General features: G+C 38.6%; 1 protein-coding gene across 1 annotated transcript in view; it reads right to left on the minus strand.

The window, feature by feature from the left end:
* Positions 1-2,063: 2,063 nt before the first annotated feature.
* luzp2 (leucine zipper protein 2) overlaps positions 2,064-25,269 on the minus strand; it is an 82,536-nt gene continuing 59,330 nt past the window's right edge. Inside the window, exons 8-12 of the mRNA XM_054616592.1 lie at positions 23,396-23,470; positions 22,491-22,658; positions 12,776-12,880; positions 8,507-8,581; positions 2,064-2,232 (exon numbers count right to left, since the gene is read on the minus strand). Of these exons, the coding sequence (XP_054472567.1) occupies positions 2,125-2,232; positions 8,507-8,581; positions 12,776-12,880; positions 22,491-22,658; positions 23,396-23,470 (531 nt within the window). The 3' untranslated portion in view covers positions 2,064-2,124. The remainder of the gene's footprint in view (positions 2,233-8,506; positions 8,582-12,775; positions 12,881-22,490; positions 22,659-23,395; positions 23,471-25,269) is intronic.

Below are 25,269 nucleotides of genomic sequence, written 5' to 3' on the forward strand. Positions count from 1 at the left end.
AGAAGACTTGAAACTAGAGATTGAGACCATAAACTCATGTTTACAATGTTTACTGAGGTCATAAATCAAGTGAGAAGTAGAGTCATTTTCTCATAGACTTCTATACAACCAGAGGAGTCGCCCCCTGCTCGCCATTAGAGGCCATGCAGGTTTAAGGCACTTCAACATTGGCTTCACATTTAAGACCAGGAGGTTGCCACTTGATGTTAATGCTGACTTCTTGTTTATTTAGATACTTTCTCTGTGTATATTTGACCCCTGTTTTAATTCCTTGTTCATTCCCCTTTGTTTGTTGTGTAACTGCTGTGTGACTGATAGATATTCATGAAGTGAAGTCATTCAGCCTCAGCACAAGCACAAATGTTTTGATAATCAGAGACCATTTCAACTTACCCTCTCACGTCTTTGCCTCAGCTTGCGCCTCACAGGGATAATTTGCATCCACTTTGCACTGACTTTAGAATGCAATCAGGCCACCTGTAAAACCTGCCGTATGTTCACTCTGAACACAATTTAGAACCGTATTTGTGATCATGATCCCATAATGCTCGAGCATGTCTCAGGTGGTGCGCTGATTCCTTTGTAAAATTGACCTGGAAGTCAATATGTGCTACATAAATGATGTTGAACACAAAGTAATATGACTTATTTGTTCACAAATCCAATCCACAAAGTTGATGAAGAGGAACACTATAGCTGCAATGATTAGTCAGTTAATTTATTAGTCGTTTGAAAATTGAAAAATAGTAAATAAACAATTTAGATCAAAACGTCATTTATGTAAATTTAAAATTTTAAGTCAAAATCCTGATGATTTATTGTTTCAAGCTTCTCAAAAGTGAGAACTTGTTGATTCACCTTGTCTTACAGAATAGTTAATTGGACTTTTCGAATTTTGGGAGGACAAAACATGACATTTGATGACATGACATTTGGCTCTTGGCATTCTTCATGTTTTTGTGATGTTATTTTTCGAATGATAAAATGAAAAGAATGATCAGCTAATAAGTGATAGTAAAAAATGAAAAGCCTGCTCAGTGCTGGATTTGCATTTTGGACTGCTAAGACAACAAAGGTCATGCTGATTATCCTCGTTTGTATCAGATAATTATTCCACAAAATGCATGATGAATAATTTCTATTTTGGAAAATACAAATTTGATTCTGACCTCAGACGTGTCAGTGCCTCCTCTTCTGGTATTGTTTGACAAGTAATTAATATTCACAAGGCATACATGTTGCTGATTGCTCTTTGCACCGTGCAACCATTTCCCTCTGTTGATCACAAACGTACTCACTCATTTCTTTCCCACGAATAACCATTTATTCTTCACACATTTACTGAAAATTACAGTTTATTGAAAGGACACAGAAAGGTCAGATAACACAGATACATGTAGCTAGGAGATACTACTCAGTGCATGGCACATTCTCAGGGAGACGACCCATTGTGAGTCTTTGGCTCTTTGCCTCTGGAGTGTTAAAGGCAGAAAGAGTGCTGAAATATTAAATGTTGAACAGTTGGCCAGCCAACTTGAGCCTCTATATTTCAAAATGTGGAGGAGTAAATTAACCTTGCTACAATGAGTGACAAACAATATTCTAAGTTGGGTAGTAGTAGTAGTAGTAATAATAGTAGTAGTATCTTTTATTTGTCAATCGATATACTTATATCACAGGATACAGTGTCAGACCTCACCAGTGCAAAGGGATTTTTCTAGAAAGATCACACATTTAGAAAGCAGTGTCCTCACTCAGAATAAAACTCGGATAAGTAAACAACAAATGAACGATCATGAAACAAGTTACCAGTGCCATTGCTACCTTTTTAAAAAGAATTTCTAGAATGCATGCCATTTTACTATGGAGGTTTGCAGATGACAGTCGGAAATTTGTTGACGATTCCAGTGTCTCAGCTTTCGCAAACAATGCTGATATGCGTGTGTAGCTGTTTGTGTGTGTGTGTGTCTGTGTGTGTGTGTGAGAGAGATAGTGAAAGTGGGTTTGTGTGTGTGTGTGTGTGGGCGCACATATGTTTTCTTGTGAGAGTGCGCAAGTGTGTGCTCTTAGAAAGATCCTTCAGGCAACGCAGGAGCTCTGCATTTTGGATGATATGCCGTCCGCTCAGTTGTCTTCATGTGGCTTTGTCTTTTTGCTGCTGCCTCCCTCTGCCTCCTCGTTGTCGTCTGAGAGCTTTGTGTCGGATTTTCCAGTCTGCGCTTGGCTCCTTTGCTGTTTAGGTTCAGAGGATAAAGATTCTTAATGAGACTGACACAATAATATTCTACAGTAGAATATGTGGTGGTCTGTAATCTGTGCAGAAAATGCTCCTAAATGTATCTGCGGGATGCAAAAGGAAGTTATTTAAAGATAACATTGATGGTTACTGCCGGGCATTGTAATCGCACAGTTTGAGTCCTCTCTCAGTACTGGCTTTATCCACACAGCGTCTTTTCATGTTAGAGGCTGCTTCTTCTAACATGTCTTCATTCTAACTCGTCACATGCTGACGGTTTGTCAGAGCACTTGGCGTTATTTTCTAATGCACTAAGTATCCCAGCGCACTGATGCAGTAAAAACATAGTTAACTCTGTGAATTAAAACAACAATGCTTGCTTAAGTTTAGGCAACGAAACCACTTTTTAGGAAAAACATTATGGTTGGCCTTGAAATAACTAAGTCAACTAAGTAAAACACAAACAACCTAACATAAGTACATAGCACTTCACAGAATTTCCAACTTGGTCAGACAGTTTCCCTAAAACAATCAATACTAGCAAACCAACCTAAAAGTGCCCTAAGCAGTTTTCGTATAAACAAAAGTTATGTGTACATCCATGGTTTCATACCAAAGCACACTGTGTGTATTTCTGAGGTCTAGCATATGTTCATGTACAGCACATTCTCACTCCAAACTCTCCTAGGTTTGATCAGTGGCCCTGAGCTTCAAACTATGGCACTATACGTACACTCACAGCTTGTACGCAGATGACACCCAACTATATATTGCTGTGTCACTAAATGATCTACGCCCCGTTGATAGGTTAGTGAAATGTTTATATGACATAAATGTATAGATGTCAAACAACTTCCTATAGCAGAATCTAGACAAGACTGAGATTATATTATTTGGGGCAAAAGCCAAGTGCAACTGTGTGTACACCGTAACTAATTAGCCCTTTACACTAGGACCAGGTCAAAATAATTTTGGATATCATGGATTCTGACCTAAACTTTGAAGCCAACATTAGAAATTTCAGCAAAGCTTCATTTTGTCATCTTAGAAACATTGCTAAGGATAGATCATTTCTCATTTCTCAAGCTGACACAGAAAAGCTTATGCATACTTGATGTGATGATTTGGTCTTGTAATTTGATGGTGGGGAGTACAGTGCAAACATTTTTCACAAATACTCAGCAATATTTTATACATCCTTGTCAATTTATTATGATACTAGGTTTTGAAATGCTGATTGGTTGTAGCACCCGTGGATTGGGACACAGCTACAGAGTCCTGCTGGTTTTCATTCCATCTATCAAGAAAATTTGTTATATATATATATACGCACTTGGGAATAAATGCAATTAACTACCTGGTGGGATGGAAAACCAGCAGCTCTCAGGGTTTTGAAGATTAACTCTGACAACAACAGCATCCTATTTACAGTTCAGTGGCACATTGAAACACAAAGCAGTTGAAGAGAGAGTGTGTGTTTGGGTGATGTGTGTTCCTCTTATCCTGCTATTTTCACAAATCCCCGCTAACATTAAAAAAAACACAATTATTGGGCTCCAATGTATCTCATTAATGGAATGCAATTTTCTTTGGTATTTTGAATAATTTAAGTCAGTTTTGGCAATGACATGTTTAAGCACTGCACACAGACTCTAGAAACCAATTCCCCAAGCAAAGCATCTGTTTTGTGTTTACCAATGTCACTTTGGAGAATGCCTTTAGGCTTGCTGGCTGCCTGCAAATTATTGAGTTACACATCACTCTGCATGGCAGTAGGTTATAACTCTACCACCTGGCTTGGAGCAAAACAAACCAAAAGAGGCAACAAACACTATCCAATCACTCTCAGGAGAGCTTGAAAGTAAACTTTAAATTGACCACGCTATATTTTGGCAGTTATGTAATAAGAAATCACTAAGTAGCACATTTTGAACTAATGTGTGTTTTGTGATTCAGCGACTGAGACTGAGTACTCCATGACTCTCACTTCCATCTGCAGGCAAACGATTTCTCACTAAATGCACTCTTGTGCCAACCTCTGTTGCCGCCCACTTTGATGTGGGATTTGGATTTTTTTTGTGTGTATCTTATTTATCACCAGCTAAAACTCACTTAAAGGTTATCTATATAACATTCAGAGCATTAATATACCAGCAAACAGCTTTTTGATATGTAAAGAGTGTGCTGTAATCCGAGCATCTTTTTAGTGCAACTAAGTTCATGTGAGCAATGCCCCTCTGGCTAGTTCATGACTTATACAGTAGTTACAGATGATAACACTGTCGACAGATGGTGCTACCGCGGCTGCTTAGTACCGGACTTCCGATTCCCCCTCAGGTTAACGTTGTTAGCTCTGTCATCACTGTTGCCATTTTTGCACTGTTTCTGCTGTTGGCACCGTTAGCTCCTAGCCGCCGGCTCAGCTGTCCCCATGATGAAGGCCGTGTAGAGGCAATAGATATGCTCTGAATTTTGCACCTTCAAGGACATCCAAAAGTTTTTATTCAGGCATTGATTTTGATTTTTGGAAAACCTTGCCATAGATTTGTTAGTAGCAGCACTACAAAAGTCACAGTCAAGATGATTTAAAAGAAATATCTGACAGAACAACACGTTTTATGTTTAACTACTGCTACATACCTACAATTTTGCCTTCATTTCGACTCAGATTGTCACTGTGCATGGATAGAATAAAAAACTTTAGAAATACTATTTATGTAAGACTATGTTGGCTCTGCGCTGTTACCCCAAGGAACTAAAAAATGGTCAAAGGAAAGATTGTGCCTTCCTTACGCTATTTTATTGTGGTCAGTGAAATGTAGGTGAAATGTAGGTGAAAACAAATCAACTAATAAACTAACTGACAGCAGGCTGATGGTATTCTTTATGTTTGCAACTAAAACAATTCCATCTATATGAAATCATCTTATAAAATCCAAAGAAACAAACATCGCTGGCAGAATTCAACTATTTATAAGAATCTAAAAATACATAAATTCAAGTGTGACATTCATTGCTTTTTAAATTATTTTTGAATAACAATAAATAATTGATGATTTTGAACAAGTGCATAGTTGGCTCAGTTGATCTTTTTTACTCATATTCACCCTTTGTAAGTTTCATTTTCGAGCTTCCACTTGCACCTATATTTTAATGAATTCAGGAATGTCAAAACAAACAATACGGATGCCACTGTGCTTTGGAGATGTGATCTATTGTTTTAAGGCTGCCAGGGTTTGCTGAAAAGTTATGGAGTTATACTTTAGAAACTTTATTACAAAATAATCTTAATGATTGACTCAAGGAAATACACCTTACATTTGTATAAATATTATACAGCTTAGATTGCATACTGTGGCTTTAAAGTCTACACAATATATCTACCAAGCCGGAACAATGTTATTTCCCTCTGTGTTCTTGACTTTATAGTTAATCTGTCTGAAAGTCCTCTGTGGGTATGTGGTGCTGGTCTGTCAGCTTGTCGATGTTCAGGCCACATCGATGAGCGCCTCTTTGTCTGCTCATTCTGCCGCGGGAGACTGCGTGAACATGTGAGGGCTTAATGCACAATATGTCTCGTCTAAAAAAGTGCAGGTGTTGCTCTGTTGCTATCTAATCCCGTCTTTGTGTTGTACGAAAACACAAAAGGTGCAAGAATACAAGAATTGCCTTTTCTTCCAAAAGCATTCGAACATTAGGCGAGATGCCACTCTGGCTCTCAGTCAAAGAAATCGAACATGAGAACACATAATGAAGGTAGACTAGTGGCAGGAATAGGTGGGCACTTTAATGCAGATTTATCCACGGAGACCAGAATGCAAATCATTACTAATCAAAATGTTTACTACACCATGAATGGCAAGTGCTGTGCATGGGGACTACCAACCGACAGCAGTGAAAGAGAGTCAATTGTTGATTCAGTGCTGCAACACAATGTGAAAATTCACCAATTAATGAGATAAAAAAAGATTCCACTTGAAAAAGTTTGATGTCTGAATAGTCAGTAGCCCAAGTGAGACGTTACGAGTCATCTCTCTTTGTTTGTCAACAAAGTTATGGCTTATAAAAAAAATTGTAATACTTAAAAAAAAAAGTGGAATACAAAGTTTTTCCGGGGCTCAAACTAAACATAGCATTATAATTACGGAAAACAGTTCGCTTCAAAATAACTCACAACACTTTGGGAATCAACCACCGGTCTTGAACCCTGGTCTTCTGGTAAGAATGCCTGAGTTTGTTTGACCCACTTCCCCTTGTCAGTCTCTATACAACATCAAAACTCAGAACTGCAACTTATAATGCAACACTGTCTCATGGCAGTTTGTGAAATAGTCACAAAAAGCCATCTATTGCTTTTGTGAACAGGAACCATGAATTGTCTATTATTTTGTGTCGCTCGGCATGACTTCTTCTTGGTGTTTGGGATGACATCACACCTCAACGAAAAACATTGTTTAGGCAACAAAGCCACTTGATCATTTTTTGGAAATCCATCCTGAACATTAGGTTGAGGCAACAAAAACACAACAACACTTTTTAGAAACATGTGGTTGAGAGTCCCGTGTTGGTTCGGCCCATCCAGCTCCGCTCCCTCACATCATAAGTCGTCTTTTACGATATCTAATACTACTAGTAGTCACAAGCTCTGACCATTGCATAGACACATGAGTGTGTTTACTTTGTGTGTCAAAGACCTTGTATTTAGGTTCACGTTCTGCTTGTTCAACTGCTGTTTGATGAATTGCTAATAATCCCATTCAGAGAGCATTTCAATTTCAATTCCTTTTCTCAATTCTTATTATTTTGGTCCTTGCTAAACCTCTTTGGGGGGCGGCCAAAAATCCCTCGAGCAGGAAAAACATCAAATAAGTCATCCTCTAGGTTTAAAACAAAAGACCTATTCTGTTTAAAATGTTCATTTGTTTTAGTCTGGCGTCTTTTGATGATACAGAGCAGCACAAATCCCTCAGCCAATAAACTGCTTTTGACTTCAACAACATGTATCTTAATATGTTCAACTATTTCACTACATTACATTAATCCTTGTACTGCTTCGTTTGTACCGGCAACACAGTCCACTTACATGAAAAAAGTAATCGTGTCAATATTCTCTCGCTGAATATCTCTCTGGCACAAAACAAACAAATCTGCCCATTTGTCGAGATTTCTTCTGAAATATTTCTCGTGTCTAAAAATGGATCGCTGACACTCGGAATGCAAGACAGTTGCTCAGTTACACAGTATTGCACAGCGTGGAAATGAGATGCATTGTTTTGTCGTGCCATCTGCCACTGCCAAACAGGTGTGACTCAATTCAATAATGTGATTCGGGAGGCAGCTATGCATAGGCTTTGGCAGGGCATTGAATATCACATACTATAGGCAACATTGGCACACTGAATATTAGGTTTTAGGAGATTGGTTGCCGTCTTTTAGGAATGTGTCGTGGGCGTTGTGTAACATCTGCTCTGCTTTGTTCCACTTGTCGCTCTTTGTTGCAGACTGAATTTAATCATTTCGTCACTGCAGTCTCACGCTGAGCTCTTACATGTACATCTTCTCAATTTTTCTTTCCATGAAGTCCAATAAAACATCCTTGTAATGCTACCTGAGCTCGTTGTAAAAAAATCCCCATAAAAAGTCGCGATTTAATTTAATAGATGAAAAACCAACAATGACTTGAATCACTAACAAGTATTTCCCTGTACTGTGTGGCCTATTTCTCTGTGCCATAGACCTCCATTGTTGTCAAAACCCATTATAAATAAAGTTGCACTGGCTGACATGTTCCTTCATTATCACAAACACTCACACTGGAGTTTATTTCAAATAAATACTCATTAAACCACGGCTGAAAATAGACACCAACAAATGCAATTATTAAACTTATGCACTGATCAATAGTCATGTTTGCTAAAAAACTACGTTTTGGGAAATTATTGAGCCTTTTTTAAGAATAAATACAATTGTGACCCATTTTTAATAATTTATGTCTTAAGTGGGAACAAATTAGCTTTTGGCTGAGACAGGGAAGGGTTGTCGTAAAGTATTTTTAAACCAAATTCAATGTTGATTTTGGTATTTTTGTTTGATTTCTTAACAATTAGAAAAATATAGAATAACATCATCCTCATACTGTACGACACTTATTCTGATTGATGAATTAATCATTTCCCGTTGGGCCAAAGAAGACCGAGTATTTACAACAACAACAGAAGTGAAATTTGACACGTCTGCATCTTTCATAATATAAATGTGAGTCTAGCTCACCTGCTGTGGCTCTGGTAGCTTTTTACTGTCTGGGGCTGATTCCTCCGTCTGATTCTGGAAGCAGCTGCCGTTGGTCTGTGGGAGTAGAGGGAAAATATCTCAGTACATGCTGTGTGTATTCAGTGAAAACACATGAGATGGATAGACAGTGTCGTTAATATGCCATTTAGATTTTTAACAAACAAAAGCTATTAACGGTTTCCCTGACTTTGTTTATACAATATTCTAATTACATTTCTAATTTGATTAATGACAGCTTTTTAGGTAGGCTGTTCACATGTGTACTGTACAAATATATCTGTAGTCTAGTGATTAAACTGTTAGTTTATCATTATTTTGATCATTATTTATTTTTTGTCAATTAACAGTAAATTAATCAACAACAAAATTGATGAATAAATGATGGATAACTTTAAAGTTATTAACTAAACAACCAATAGGGAACATTTGGTGGTTCAGGTAAAGAACTGCTTTCCCCAGCTTTTTTACAGAATCATGATAAAAGAGTTTGGAACAACATGGTCACATACTGACACTTGGTTAGGACCTTTGGCATCATTTTCTAACGCACTAGGTAGCTCGTCAAACTATGAAGCTCCACTACGGCGGCAGTAATCACGAGTTTGACATTGTGAATTCAAACAAAAACCCTTAGTTAGGTTTAGGAAAAAAAACGTAATGATGTATTCACAAAGACAAACAACACGTTGTCGGTTTCAAACAGGAAACAGTCTGCTGGTTAAAAATCCTGTGTTTGTTTGACCCAATAACCCTGTGTGGGTTGTCCCTGTTTTATAATAAGTCTTCACACTCCTGGAGCATTTTCTTAGAGCGTCTAATAATGAGGAGGATGCGTTTACGTTGTAGTTACTTTAAACCCTGGTGCCTCTCATAAAGACTCTAAATGGTGCCTTGTGTGTTGGTATCAGACACAGACGGGCAAGACAAAGTGTTGATATTCATCATCCCAGGAAGGAGCGACCAATGTGCTGAACCAATTTGAAGATGTCGCCTCCGGCTCTCAGAACTCGAGATGGGCATTTATCAGAATTTCCTGACATTTTATAGACTAAAAACAATCAATCATTAAATAATCAATACAGAAAATAATTATTAGCTGCGGCCCTACAGGATGTGTTTTTGATATTTTTTTAACAGAATTGCACACCTGGCTACAAGCAATGTCAATCGTTTCCTTGCTGTGATGCACTTGGAGCCATTTTGGCGGTACTTTTGCTTTCACGTAATATTGCTGCAAATTGTTATGGCCAAAACATAGCTTTATACCGAATGAACACAAAACAGTTACTAAAAAGTCCATGAATTACTCCACCCTAATCTAAGGGTAAATTGTGAAGTACTTGCTTGAAAAACCCGCTGCACACAAAACAATTTCTCAATGCATCAAACAACATGTAGGAAAAGTGAGGAATGAACGCCTTGCTGTTCCATACAACAATGAGACAATCTCCGGCCTAATGCATTTTGAAATATATATTTCAAACACTTAAGTGTGACGTCTGTCTATGGAAATAATTTGTTCGAGTGCAGCAAACCCATCATTTTCAAACTGAAAGCTATACACGCTCATACAAACTGTCTATCCTCATTTCCTCCCTTCCTACAGGGACTCAATATCTGAGTCTCTGTTTCAAATAAGTCTGCTCTTATCTGTATCAGAATGTTTCTCTCTCTCTCTTGCTGCATCATTTTTTACAACCCTGCCAAAAAAAATATACAATCAAGCGTTGGACACCGGTGAACATCGTTTTTGGCACAATTTCATTAAAGAATTATCACTTTGACACGAATGCCATGTAAGGTAATTTCCTCTCTGTGTGGCATCCCATCCGTACTCCCCTGTGTTCGGTGGTCTATCAACTTATATCTGTAATAGCTCTTGATAGCCACTTGTCAGAAGTCCTTATGGACCCTGTTCGCTTCCCCTGCTTTCTTCAAATCCTGTTAGTTTTGACAGGGTTGGAGAAACTCATTTTGGAGCCTTCCTGATAACTGATAACTGCTCACCATTTCCTAGATCTTATAGAAGCTCTAATAATAAGTTACCAAAGTATAGGAGAGGTCAGTGACTGCTTCTTTCTTTCCTCCACCAACAACTGCTTTCAAAGTGCAAGCAAGGCATTCATCTCCCTCAAATGTTCCATTGAAGATCCTCAGTGTGAGACTCACTGTATGTCTGCAATCGGTTAGTGCAGCCATGACTGAACACTTCTACTAACTACTAACTACAGTACACTCCCATGAAGTTGAAGTTAAAAAGCATTACTCGAATCATTGTCAAGGAGATTCTAGGCTCCAACAAACAATTAACCCTCTGCCCTCCCTCTAACGCAGATCGGCCAATCATAGTGTAGCTTCAGCTCCGTCGAGGGTCCGACAGCTATCCGGCTGGTTTTGGGGATTTGGAGTCATGGTTACATGTTGTGGAATAGTGACATTCATTACCTGGAGTGGTTGGAAGGAGCTATATGTTACCTTTCAACGTACAATCTACATTAGCAGAGTACGTTATCATGAGCTAGTGCTAACATTGAAGTGCTTACACATAATGAACAACACTATTCCTAACTTCATTGTCTTCTGTCTCCATCGCCAGGTGATGTGGTGGTTCACTTTTACACTGTGATCTGTTGCTTTTGCTTCTATCTTTATCTTTTAAACTTTTGACATGATGGATATATCCATCAAAGACATATTGTAGACCCTTCTGTCTGCTTCCCTCTCCAAAAGCTTTTTCCTTTTTCCCAAAATGTATTAATATATATTCAGGCAGTGCAGTTAGTGACAGTGTGGGCTCCATGGCAGGTCTGACTGTTTTTGGAGTAGCAGCGGGGGCTACGGCTCAGCTAGCGGGTCAATTATGTTCACTATTGATTCATCTGTCAAAATGGCATTTTGGAGACAAAATTAATTAATCTAAAAAAAACTAATGAAAACATTCCAAGTCCTCACAGCCCCAGGTGATGCCCAAAACCAAAAGATATTTAATTTACAATGACAAAACAAAGATAACGGCAGCAAACCATGACATTTGAGAAGCAGGAAATTGAGAGTTTGATAATTGAGATATTGGATAGTGCTAATTTCCTGTTGATTGACTGATCAATAATTTCATTTCAGCTCTAGAACACTTTAAAATTGTATAATTATTCCCTGAGGCACACTTCAGACTTCATGTGCTGTAGAGAACCATGCATATTCTTGCAAGTTATCTTTCATTAAGCAAAAATACGATCACATGACCGCAGTAACAATTGATACCTTGCAACCAGGGATGAAATTACACGTAGAATAATTGTTTAGTCCACAAAATATGGAAAAAATTGAAAAACAGCCATCACAATTTCCCAGTTTCCACGTTGAAAGGTTTTATGTTCCAATACAAAAAACATTTTTTTTCTTTTCTTTTGAGAGCAGGAAGGGGGTGATGTTTACCAGTCTTTCTTAAAAAAAATGGCTTAAACAAGCCATTATCAAAATGATTGCTAATATTTTTCTGTAGCATCCCGATGGACAGAAAACAATGTTGGCATTGTAGGTTTCTGAAAACCATGGGAGACATCGAACGTTTCTGAATGACAAATAAAAGGATCATAAATACAGTACATGCAGCCTAATATCATGCTTGCAGACATGGACAACGCCACATTTTTCTACTTGGTTTAGGTCAGAAAAAAGATCATGGTTTGTGCTGAAATAATAACTGAACAACCGTAACAACACTGTAGTTGAAGAACAACTGTTCTCAGCAGACTTTCTTATGTAACATTAAGTAACAATGTAACATAAAAAGCATAAAGTCAGCGTTTACTTGCTGCAAAAACGTCCACATTCCTTATATCCGAGGTTTGCAGAAACATACAATGCCAAAAGTCTTTTCTTGCGACTGAGCTGTCTGCAGATCGACTAATTAATTGATGAACTAATCGTTTCAATCTTCTTGATACCGTAGTCTGTTTATAGTCAGTGTTTCTTATACCACAAATGAGATTGTAATCCTTTGGTAATGTGCAATACAAACTGATTGAACAAAATATTAAGTGTAAAAGTTGAACTATAGAAATTAATGACTGTATCATCAAACTGAATCTAGTTGCAGTTATTCCGTTAAATGTTTCGATTAATACATCTAATGAAGATGGCCAGACTGATTTCTGATGAGGAACTTGAGCATGAACTCAGTGGACAGATTGGATGCAGGCCCTCAGGTCACATAGGCCATTATAGTTTATTACTCTAAAGGCTCACCTTTTCCATTTGGCAGGCTTTAACTCCATCACCCTCTCTCCTCATTACTCCGATGTTCATGGGTGATTTACTGGCTGTGACAATTCTCTGAACTTTAGAGATATCCTGTTGGGAAAGAAGAGAACATTTCAACTTGGGGTTAAAAATAAGAGGTGTAGATGGCTTGTTTCATGATTCAGCAGTGGCTCTGGGGTTCTTAAAAAGTAAACAGTTCTGACTCGAACGTTCATAACTGTTAGGAACTATTTCAGCTTGTTTACTTGGAGTAAATAAATCATGGCTGTTATAACTATTTTATAACAGGCAGCTGGAAGGGCAAAAGATACAGAGTGCTGACAAACTAAAAAGTGAATTATTAAAATAATAAGACTATCCAGTACTGAGATCAACAACATTTTAATTACTTATATTTCTTCACAAATAGCTTTTTTTTAATATCAACAAATTTGATTAGAAGCCAGACTGCACAACCACACCACCGCTGTTCATAAGCTTGGGTTTACAAAGCAGACATAAGATATGGAACACTTTTCATACAGAACAACAGCTTCTGTGATGATGGATTCATGTTTTGTCAGTTAAGCAAAAGTCTACAGCCATGCTAGTGGCTCTCTGAGCGTTCTGACATAGTGGTGCTTTGCGCTAAATACTGATGTCAGCATACTAACAGGCTCATAAAAGCAATGCTAACATGCTGATGTTTAGCAGGTATAATGTTCACAATGTTCACCATCTTATTGAAAAGATCAAATATTTTGCTTCAACACGGAGTACAGCTGAGGCTGATGGTATTGTCATTGTTTTTTGGGATCTTAAGAAATTGATGAGTACGTGAGCGCCTGGGTATTATGTTTCTTTTTTGTGATACTGTGTTGAATCTCAATATCAACATATGGTATAGTTTACATGCAAAGATTTGTGGCAGCAGTGGTTTAGTTGTTATCGTGTTAAATGGTTAATCGGTGGCAACTTCCAGGTCTGAAAAATGAAGCCAATGCAAAAGTCCCTTAAAGTTGCATTGTTTTTAATGGCCATCAGGGTTACTCCTATGGTTGTAAAAAGAAGCCGGATTGTACACAAGTCTATAAGAAAATGACCCTACTTCTCACTTGATTTACTATCGCAGTAAACATTGTGAACTTGAGTTTATTGTGTTTGTAAATTATGGGCCCAAATAGAGTAAAATTGAGGATAAAGCAGGGAATGCTTTGAGGCGGTGCAAGCTTGTGATGATAGGTCGCTACCGTTGACTGTTGTGCAATCCGGGAATTGTTTGTCTTACAAATTTAACCCTTTCACAGTCTGTTTTCAGTCCATAAAAGTTAATTGAAACTTTAGGTTTAGAAATGTCTTATACAGCGTTAAACCAAAATGGTGACGGCCAAAACTCCGAACTCAAAGTTTCAAAACAGAAGTCCATAAACCAATGGTTGGTTAAATCATAGAGTTGTTGACATATTTAACCCTGACTTAAAGTTGTAGACTGACCAACCAACAGACAGACCAGTATTGCTGTCCATAGAGCCTTGCTTCTAGCAGGGCTTAAAATGTGTTACCTTCAAGTAAACTGTTAACTCAATATCTCCAAAGTCAGATAATTAAGTAAAAATGTTTTTTCATCTGCTTTTTTCTATTGTATCAGAAAATAATAGTCTCCCTGTCAAGCTTTAAACTTTACACTATGGTGAAAAGTGGAAATATCAAGTTTCCCTTTTTGTTGACAGTTCTCATATTGTTATCAAATCAAATGTAAATGCACAGTTGACTTGTAGGTCCCAGATGCTCGAGCTTCATAACAGCATGCGATCGATGTCCGTACAAATATAAACAAAAGTTCAGCTCTGAGTGAAAAATAAGCATAATTCCAGGAGGGAGATTTGGGCTTCAACACTTTGAGAGCTACATATGATGGACAGTGATGTTTCAGTGAAGTGACCCACTTCAAAAACAGACAAAGCAATGTCAAGATAGTGGGAGGGAAACAAGATGAGCAGCCAGAGATGAAAAGGTTCTCTCTGGAGTATCTAGAGCAATCTATATCTCTACCACCTGAAATGATGTCTGTATAAAACAGTGTGACTCTCGCGAGGTACATGTGCTTTGAATCGAGGTGTAAGAAAAGCTCGCTGTTGGAGGCCAAACTATAGATTTCAGGAGGATTACATGGGAGGCTTCTTCGAACGTTTGTCTATTTAATACTAGACATCATTATTGATTATTGATACTGATCAGTGATGTTTTGCTACACTCAATCTAACTGTCTCAGGCAAGTGGTAATCTTTCTCATAGAGTATGTGTGTAAAATATAAACAGCGCATATATATATATATTCTTATTTCTCATTTTCTAGCTTTATTCTTAACATATACTCTTGAAATCAAATTCATTGCATGTTTTGCATAATTTTGTCACTCATGTGCACTTGCTGGCAGGAAGATAAAAACACTTATATTTATAAATAATATTTCAAACCGTGACCTCATCATGAATGTACATGGTAAATGCGATCATGGCTGTATATAGGGTGAGAATGACATAATTCCTCCATGGGGGGTCTATTAAGATACAAGGCATTCAGCATTTACTCTAAGGGGCCATGTCCACCAAAGCATTATTTTCTGAAGCCAGTATTTTATTAAAATTGTTTGCAATTGGAGCGAGTCAAATTTACTCTATTCTACAAACGACAGCAGCACGACGAGAGTTGACAAATGTTTCACTTTGGGTAAAACGGTAGGGATGTCACTGTGGAATAATAATAGCCTAAAAATAGTCATGTGTGTCAAATGTGTTTTATTATGAGTATGTTGTGGTCTTATTGTGTATGTTATGTTATTGTTTTTTTTGTGGACTTCATGTTGTCCTCATGTCTGGAGCACTGGACCAAATTAATCGTTTGGGATAATAAAGTTGATGTTTTACTCTACATTGTGTAGACATTTTTCCTTATGCCAATATTCCGTATCATAGCAACCAAATGCCACCAAAGCATCTGAGAGGAAAAATCACTTAAAAAAAATAAACACTATAGTGGATATGGCCCTAAACTTATGCAGCAGCAGAGGAACTCAGTGCAAAATGTTATGGGGTCATCAAACAGTAGCTGGGGCAATTTGAGCTCTTAGTTGTAATGTTAAAAGTGAAAGTGTGAACAGCATTGCTACAATGAATGTATCATAGAAATGTTTCAAAATTTGGTATAAAAAAAGTGAGTGGAAAGTCTTTGCCTGCAGGCATCCTGACAAATTAGTTTTGAGAAGATTGATGTCAATAACTGAGGGCACTTGAAAATGTTCTCTGCTAAAGGCCCTGAGTACAGCAAGTGCCTTCTGACCCTCTTGCATTGGTAACATTGACATTCTTTTATTACTTTACCACAGTGAGGTACAGACTTCTCACTACTCCGGCAAAAAGCCAGTCAAATAGTCCGCTCGGAACAATCCTTACAAACCGACTGCACTGCTGATCTATAGGCCAGTGGCTCACGTCGGCATTGAGACCAACATTCAACACAAGAAAGGCCAAGCTGTCAATTTACTTTGTATTCTGATATATGTCGACATTTACAAGCATTGCAGAAAATATACATCTTTGGCTTTTCCTACAATCTATTCTTTTTTTCTTTTGCCTTTTTTCAGAGTTTCCAAATTCATATTTGCAATAATGGAGCAATATAACACAAACGTATTATCAGAATTAATGCTTGGAAGAGATCGGCCTGCTGTCTACCACAAATTGTTCAGTTAGGATCGAATAGTAGAAGATAAACTGAGTACAGCAGACATCTCTCCAACAGTAACCATCTGTCTTCTGCAGCCAGTCTTCTACACCAGCCTGGAACATAGTACTTTTCTTAACTGGGTCAAAAGTGGCCTCTTGAGAGCCGAAAACAAGATGGTCGAAGGATGAATACTGGCAATCTTAACCTGTCACTGTCAAACTCCATTCTTACTTTGTCAGCTCAAACAACATCTTTTTAGGCTGGTTCAGTGGAATTGGCTCTGCTAGTGGAAGTGCCCTGCATTATTGTCTCACTTTTGACAGCATTCTTCAGAACCATAGATTGTATATAGGATAGATAGATAGATAGATAGATAGATAGATAGATAGATAGATAGATAGATAGATAGATAGATAGATAGATAGATAGATAGATAGATAGATAGATACTGTATTAATCCCAAAATGGGAAAATCCTTGTTTTACAGAAGCAGGATATCCACGACAACAGTAAATACACAGTATTCCACACAGTGAATCTATAGAGTGGACGTAGTCACCGCACTGTCACCAATTTGTTTGTGGACTTCGGCTTTTAACCCTAGAGTTGGGTGTTTTGGCGGCCGCCATCTTGTTTTTTGCAACCACCGATACAAGGGGGTGGAGCTAAGTAGAAGGCTGAATAGTTTGTGGCGACCAAAATGTTATGTCACGTCATGAAGTGGAAACCCACTCTGAAAGTGTTAAAGTTCTTAGAAGAAAACACATAAGAGAATGGTCACTTTCTCATAGACTTCTATACAATCTGACCTTTTTTTTGTTTGCAACCAGAGGAGTTGGCCCCCTTATGGCCAATTGAAACAATGCAAGTTCAAGGCACGTATTCATTGGCTCTAGAACCAGCAACATGTTACAGTACAAAAATGGAAGAAGGAGGGCATTCAACATGCTGTTCAGTCCCCATAACAACCAGTTATCCTTCATTAGAACCTACAGTAGAAAAATTGATATGATCAGTTGTTTTCCCTTCTTAATTATACAATGATGCTTCTTATCTGAAACTCAACATTGGGCCTTTAAATGACGGATTGAAAGTTTAATATCAAAGTGGAATTTAATAAGCAAGAGCTTTATTCATACAATTACTTAAAGGTGCAGTGCTTAGGATTTGGTGGCATTGAGCGGTGAGGTTTCAACCAAATGAGAAATCTTAAAAAGAGACGTTTTTATGTAGATCATAGATGTGTGTTTGTGTTTGTATGTGTTTGTGTGTGTGTGTGTGTGTGTGTGTGTGTGTGTGTGTGTGTGTGTGTGTGAGGTGCAAGCTCTGGGAGAGTCTTATCTGTGGCTTCTACCAGAGCTTAAGGCCCATTATGTTAACTCAAACTACGAGTGTGAAGCTCAAAGTGGTGTCAGCGAGTGCTTGAACAAACATCCCTCTCACCCACTTCGGGTTCTTAAAATCACATAGCGGATTTCAGGCCAAGTGTGCTCATGAAACTCAAATGTTTTATCATGCCGTTAGTGGATAAACGCTACACTTTGTTCCTCTAAGCGAACTTCTTAGTGAACGTTTCCATCTTTGTAGGATGATGCAAACGTTATTCAACCATCCAAACTCAGCGGATAAATATATTCAAGCTTTTGTTTTGCAGTGTCAAGCATCTACTATCGCCTTCCTGCGTGGCAGAAATGAATATCCCGCCCATTTATATCGACAAGAAAACAATCATAAAAGTAAATAGTAAGTGCTGAGAGCAGGGCAATGGAATGCCTGATTCCTCTTCCGGCACAGTGCCCCGAGCATCCAAGACATCATCTCCCATTACTTTGATGAAAATTGCATGCTATCGGACCACAAGACTTGGCTCCCTCCCCGAGCCTGTTAAATATGAAGCAACTTCCACTCAAATCTTGCTGATCTCTGCATCTTCACACTAATGAATCTTTCACCAGCAAGAACAGCTTTGTGTGTGTGTGTGTGTGTATGTATGTGTGTGTGTGTGTGTGTGTGTGTATGTATGTGTGTGAGGTACAAGGTCTGGGAGAGTCTTATCTGTGGCTTCTACCAGAGCTTAAGGCCCATTATGTTAACTCAAACTACGAGCGTGAAGCTCAAAGTGGTGTCAGCGAGTGCTTGAACAAACATCCCTCTCAGCCACTTTGGATTTCAAAAACACAAAGCGGATTTCAAGTGTGCTCGTGAAACGCAAATGTTTTATCATCCAGTTAGTAGACAAACGTTTCCTCCCCATCCTAACAGCTTTGCAGCATTGTTTTTTTTTTTTTTTTCTCGTTTTTTTCGCCGATGTTGGTGCCATCGTACCCCGCTGTGTTTTGATCACAAAAACAATAATTAGCATATGATTAGCCGTGTCTAACTGAATGAATTCAGCTGCAGTTCACTTGTACTAATATGTCAGGCTCAAACCGGCACAACAGAAGCCAGGATAAAGGATGCCATACCAACACTACTGGTTGCTCTCGTGCTGTTACAAAGCATAATGAGGAACACCATGTGGTCAGCGAAGAGCCAAGTTCTTCACATGTGCCTCTCTTGTCAGTGCACTGTTACCTTACTCTTCAGCTGGGGGCTGTTTGGCTCTTTCATGCACAGTGAGTGCTATTGTGTGCTGTTTTTTTAGTACTTAATTTGAGATAAATTTGGCAGTGATTTAAATCAAACCCCCCCCCAACACACACACATGCACAGGCAGAGTGGACAGATGGAGCACCCCAGTAATCTTTACAGTGAGGGCGTGCTCAGACTTATCAGACAGCCCGTCAAAGTGTACCGCGGCTACGGGAGATAATGGAGCTAGCGACGGCTCACAAGTGGAGTGCTGCTATTTGTATGCTAATGAAGTGGAAAGTATAAAATTCATTAGCATAAAAAAAAAAAAAAGAAAATCAACCCACACTATGATTTTTCCATTACTTGTCTTTTTTCTTTCCGAGCGATGCACATTTGCCCCTTGTGCTTACATATGTTGGACTCACAGTAATGAAGGGGAATATAATGGGGGAAATATACTTTCAGTTATAATGGAATCGTCCTGTTTTGGCTCCAAACACCAATCAGAGTTTAAATGTTGACGGGGAAGTGTCACTTAGAGAGTATTGATGTCGTATGATGCCACAAACGCGGAACACTGGTGAGGATTGGTGGAACTGACGCACGATAAGAAATAAAGAAAACAAACAAATCCTCTAAGGCATGTCAAAAATCTTGGGCACCCACGAAAGAGACGTGGAGTAAATTGCGACTTGCTACGAGGAGAGAAAAGCCTCTTAACGATGGAGTTGCTCACCAGGATCATGGCAGATAAGGCACGGGCGGACTCGATGATTTCAAAGTGACTGCAGCGACTGCTTTTCAGGAAATCAGAACGAACCCAATCTCTGATTTAGATTGACACAAGACTGCTTTGTGTAGAGGAAAAAAAAAATAACTGCAGGTACTTTAAAGAATATTTTCAGGAAATAAAAATGTCATGTTTTTTGTGCTGCATTTTCATTTCTAGCTCTTTCTTTAGAGTCACAGAAATACTTAGCATTAGATATACTGACCGGGTAATATCTTGACACTTGACATGAGCCCTAAAATGTCGAGCAAAACAAGAAGCAATATCTGCACTAACGACATAATCCTGTTTTTATAATGAATCCTCTTGCCAGTCACCTTTTTTTTTTTTTTTTTTTTTTTACTCTTAAAAGGGATTAAATCCTGAGCTCTTAGTTGAGTCTACTGTGACCTTGACTTTGAGAGGCTCCAAACAAAGCCTGTGTCAGATTGAGTTAATCATTTCACAGAGAACAGATTTTAAATCCAACACACCAAAACTCCCATAATGCCCTAAAGTAATTGGGCTTTACCTCTAAAAGCAGCACCAAGGAATACAAAAAGTGGTATAAATGACGAAGACCGCTGCTCGATTCAGACATGTTATTATTCTGAACAACCTCTGGAAATGTGTTTGCCCAACTGTTATATTTGTTAGTAATTATTTCCTGGGCTATATTTCTCTCTGGAGAGTGATACTCGGGGCATCAGATTGACAAATAGCCACTTGAAAAGGAGGTAATAATCGCCTAACACTTAAATTCTCATCGCAGACAGTGCATTACGTGCGCTCTGATGTGTGGCGAGTTGAATATTTTGGCACCGAGCTATATTCCATGATGTCACCGAGCTGGGAGTTACAGTGTGAAATGAATTTCAATTTGGAGGTGTTTACGCTGAGAGGAGTCGGAAAAAAACAGCAGCAGCCGGCTTTATCTTATCTGGAAAGTCAGAGGGAAAATTATACGCCACCATTACAGAGGCAAATCCCCAAATCCACCTTGCTTTCCGTGTTTTACTTCACAAAACAAACTTATTCAGACTGTGGAGCTGCTGGGTTTGAACTGGGGTCACTGACAATCAAATGGACCAGATATTGTGAGACGAAGTGCTCACCTTTTCAAAGAAACCACAGGTGTAATTAGTAAGATTAATGAGGGCTGGCCTCCATTTAGCTCCACCTGTTCCATGGCATTACTACTTTGCATGCTGGCTCTCTGACATGGCCTACTGATACACTTAAATTGGAATAGAGCCATCATTAATGGCAATAATTGCATCTGTGTTTTCCCTGCCCTGACAAGTCCAAATGTCTCCTGTGAAAAAGGCCCATTGATCCATCATTCAGGTAATATCAAGGGGATGTGGAAATTCATTTTGCTGTCAGCCTGCATTGTTTATTCAAGGCCTCGGTAAATGAAGCTGCCTTGGAAATAATTAAACGTTCCAACTCTGCAATCAACCATGATTACTACAATGACACGTATCCATGGCACAAAATGTGTGACTTTTCTGATTACAGCTGCAGTAAATTCTCGCCGCTAACATTATTACATAGTTGGATAACAGCGTCGTTAGTTCATCTATAATTGTAGCAGAGGCGTTTGAAATTTAGTTTGAGACACTTAAAACAAATTCTAGTGTTATACTGTGTGCAACATTAATACATCTCTTAGACTGAGCTAATATTTTGCACATGCAGTAATGTGTATTTTTTCAACTTCAACATTAAAGGTTTTATGGGATTCAGAGCATTGATATAACAGCAAAAACTATTTTTTTAACAAAGTGCTGACGGCACAACGTGTCTTTTAGTGCATGTGAGTCTCTCCGTTGTGTCCCTCTGGCTAGCTAACGGCCGCCGCTCTGAACTGCGCTCAATGGCTGTTACCGCTGATATTGCCCCCCCCCCACCTTAGGTAAAGACTGTTAGCTCGTCAACACTGTTGCTGTTGTTTGCGCTGTTTGCGCTGGTAGCACCGTTAGCTCCTAGCTGTCGTCTCCGCCTTCGCCATTTTGAGAGCTCTCCTGGAGGCAATAGATATGCCCTTAACTCGGTATTGAGAATCTTTAACAAAGTAACGAGAAAAACATAATTATCTAAATGAAATAAGCAGAAGTCATGACATGTTCCCACCAATGCATGTCATGGTAAAACGACCCAAAAGAATCAGAGCTGAAGTTGTTGGAAATGTTCGGCACAGTGGGTTTTTGATAAGAAAAAAATATCATATAGTAAAAAAAGAGAAATATGTGTGAGGTTATAAGAAATAGAAACGACACAAGTAGTTTTTTAAAAGTTGATGAATAAATGTGCTTTTTAAACCAATTTAAACAAAAGAAAAGCAGAAATGTAGAGACATTAGACTGTTGCTACCACAACAAATGATTATTATTATTATTATTTATTCTTATTATAAGTATTATATTCTTCATGATGATTGATATAAACATATTGTATAAATATAAATTTGTATCTCTGTGACATCATTGCAGGGCACATGCAGACGTCTCACAGTGACATGGCAGACTGAGCCTATCACTCAGTCGATTCGTTAAATATGAAAAATTTAAGCTGGATTTTTACAATAACCCAGGCCGTGTTTGGGATAAACATTAAATCACACGGAAGTGAGTGGAATACTGAGTTACCTTGGCGTGTGGCTGCTGAAAGGTGACTCTGGAGCTGTTGATGAGCGGTGAGTATCTGAACAAGTGGGTGGGGGAGGTGGGAAATCTGTGGCTGCTGCCGGGCTGGTTGTGCAGGACAGCTGAGAAGCAGATGTGAACGGTGTCCTTCAGCGCCTTCAGCTGCGACTCCTGTCCCCAAACAAAGTTACACACACACACACACACACACATAAGCAGATTTCTGAATCCCTTCCGAACCTTCTTGCCCACATCCATCCACATGAGAAATTAACTTAAGCCATTGGCCACGCTTTAAAGGGACTTTAGTGCAGCAGGCAGGCATCGTCAGGCGAGGACACGAGGCGGAACTCACCAGAGCAATAAAAAAGAAAGAATGCCCAAAAGATCATTTACTTTTAATCAATATAATAATGGACAGAATTATTGGTTCATTTTTTTTTACAGCAGCATCTGTTCTCCTGAGCTGAGCACTGGAACTACCTGTTTTCCTAAGCAGCACTTTTCTCCACATGCATTTTTTAACTCAATGTATCAATAAACACATATAAAAATAACATTATACCTCATGAATTAAAGCTGCTGTCAACCTGTCGAAGCTAAGCTCTTTGAAAATACATCCTCCGTATTGAGATCAGTTCCCATTCAGATATATTTTTTAACCTTTACATTTATTTTCAATCCTCCTCAAAACTCAGCTCTCTAAAAATGATGTATACAGATGAATATTACAACGGATGCTTTTACATTTTTCTGTTCAGTGGTGGGCATCGAATACTTTAAATGGGTCAGACGAGAGAGACAACATTAGTTCAAAAGTATACAACCTGAAAATACAGAAATGTTACATAAGCATCATAATAAACATCATTTATTGGGGTTTTTTTTTTCCCCTCTGGGTCATTTACCTTATCCAGTGCAGTCTTCTCCAGTTCTTCCTTGGCTATAGTTAACTTGTGCTCCAAGTCCATTAGCTGCTGCCCCTGTAGAAAGACAGGACTTCTGAAACATCTCAGTTTGTTATGTGCACACAAAGTATTTCTCCATCCACACCTCCTCTAAAACACAGACCTACAGCGCAAAGGATTGAGCACTCAACCCCATGTATATTGTACGCCTTAAGCACTCAATGAATCCCCTGTGTCTTTAAATGGGAGGGCAGCGGGATCTTGGCTGCATTGTATATATAAATTCTTAGTTTGAAATTACCACTAAAATGCTTTTATGGAACACAGAATATTGCAAAATACAGAGAGTATAAGTATATGATGAATAAAAGTTCTTTCAAAGCCACATTGAAAAAAAAAAATCAGTTATAAGAGCAGACGCCCTTGAACCATCGTGGCCCTTAATGAGCGGATCATTGTTAAGAGTTTAAACTGAGCTGAGCAACGATCATAAATAAGATTGTTCTAGTAAATCATTATGATAATGATGACCATGTCTGTCACTTCTACCACTCAACGGGGCAGCAGAAATCATATTTAAGTTTTCCTGCAGTGACAGTCAAGGACAGGGCAACGTACACCTCTGTGGGTTTTGAAAGAAGCCAAAGAATCAAATCTTTCTCTCAGAAGATGTTTTTTTTTTTTTTTTTCATTTACAGGGAGCTCAGGACAATCCCACGAAAGTCATTTGTAGCTGTCGGGCTTTGCTCGAGAGGGGATCCAAAGGTAATAAAAGTTTGAGGGACAGTCCTTTAATCATCAACACAAAGGATTGCATATGAGCTCATTGTTGCAAATGGCAAATGAAAGGCATAAGTATTCACTGATACACGTTTGGATTCTTTTAAGCATAATGGGATCCTGAAGGTTACTTCAAAAAACAGTCCAATTTCGATGGGACTTACAACATATTATTGGATATTTGCCATCACAGTACTGGCAGTGGACAGCTTGTACTAATTTCCAGGACATCAAGTACCAATTCAGTGTCACGCCCCTTAGCGTCTGTAAGTGCTTTCAAGTTACTAGTGTAAACCCGTTCGCCTCATTATAAGACACTCAGAGTAAATGCTCCTGTAATGACCTCGTATTAAGACTGAAAAATTCACCAAAGGGCAGGAGGGAGGGGAGATGAATGGGTGAAGCAAACATTAGACTTTCAACCAGGAGACCTGTGTTCTTGTCCCTAAATGTTGTTGAGTTATTTTGAAGTTACGTTAGTGATGTTTGTGACGTATTTTCCGTACCCATGTTACATTTTTTTCATAAGTTACTTAGTTAACATATTTATTTTAACCCAAACCGTGATGTTTTTCCTCAACTAACTAAGTGTTTTTTTGCCTATACCTAAGAAAGTGTTTTTATTTGAATTCACAACATTAACCACGTGTTTACTGCAACCTTAGTGAAGCTACCAAAGGCGCCTGAGAAGGTGAAGTCAAGGGGTCTTGACCAAGCGTAAGTATGTGATGAGCTGGAATGAGAGTGTGTTCGCGGTATGTTACAAACTGCCAAAACAATAAACATGTGTTTCCTTAAAGCTAAATGATTATTGCAGCTGCTTTAATAACATCTCTCCAAACTCACGCTGCCTACAATACGCAGCAAGAGTCAAGGACGAGCAAAGATTATAGATCAAACGCCCCAGACATTGCTGCCATTTAGCTGTCTGTTATTGGTTATGTGTTGTTCAAATGTGCAGTTGGTGAAAACAAAGGCACCGCTGCCGGTTTTGTTACCTACTTATTACCACAAAGTTCCTTATGGATGGAGAGATGATGATTAATATATCCTGAGGTAGCAAATATTGGATCATATTCATGGCTTTTTAATGA

Source organism: Anoplopoma fimbria, chromosome 2 (assembly GCF_027596085.1).
Source record: "Anoplopoma fimbria isolate UVic2021 breed Golden Eagle Sablefish chromosome 2, Afim_UVic_2022, whole genome shotgun sequence".
In the NCBI taxonomy this organism is placed as follows: domain Eukaryota; kingdom Metazoa; phylum Chordata; class Actinopteri; order Perciformes; family Anoplopomatidae; genus Anoplopoma; species Anoplopoma fimbria.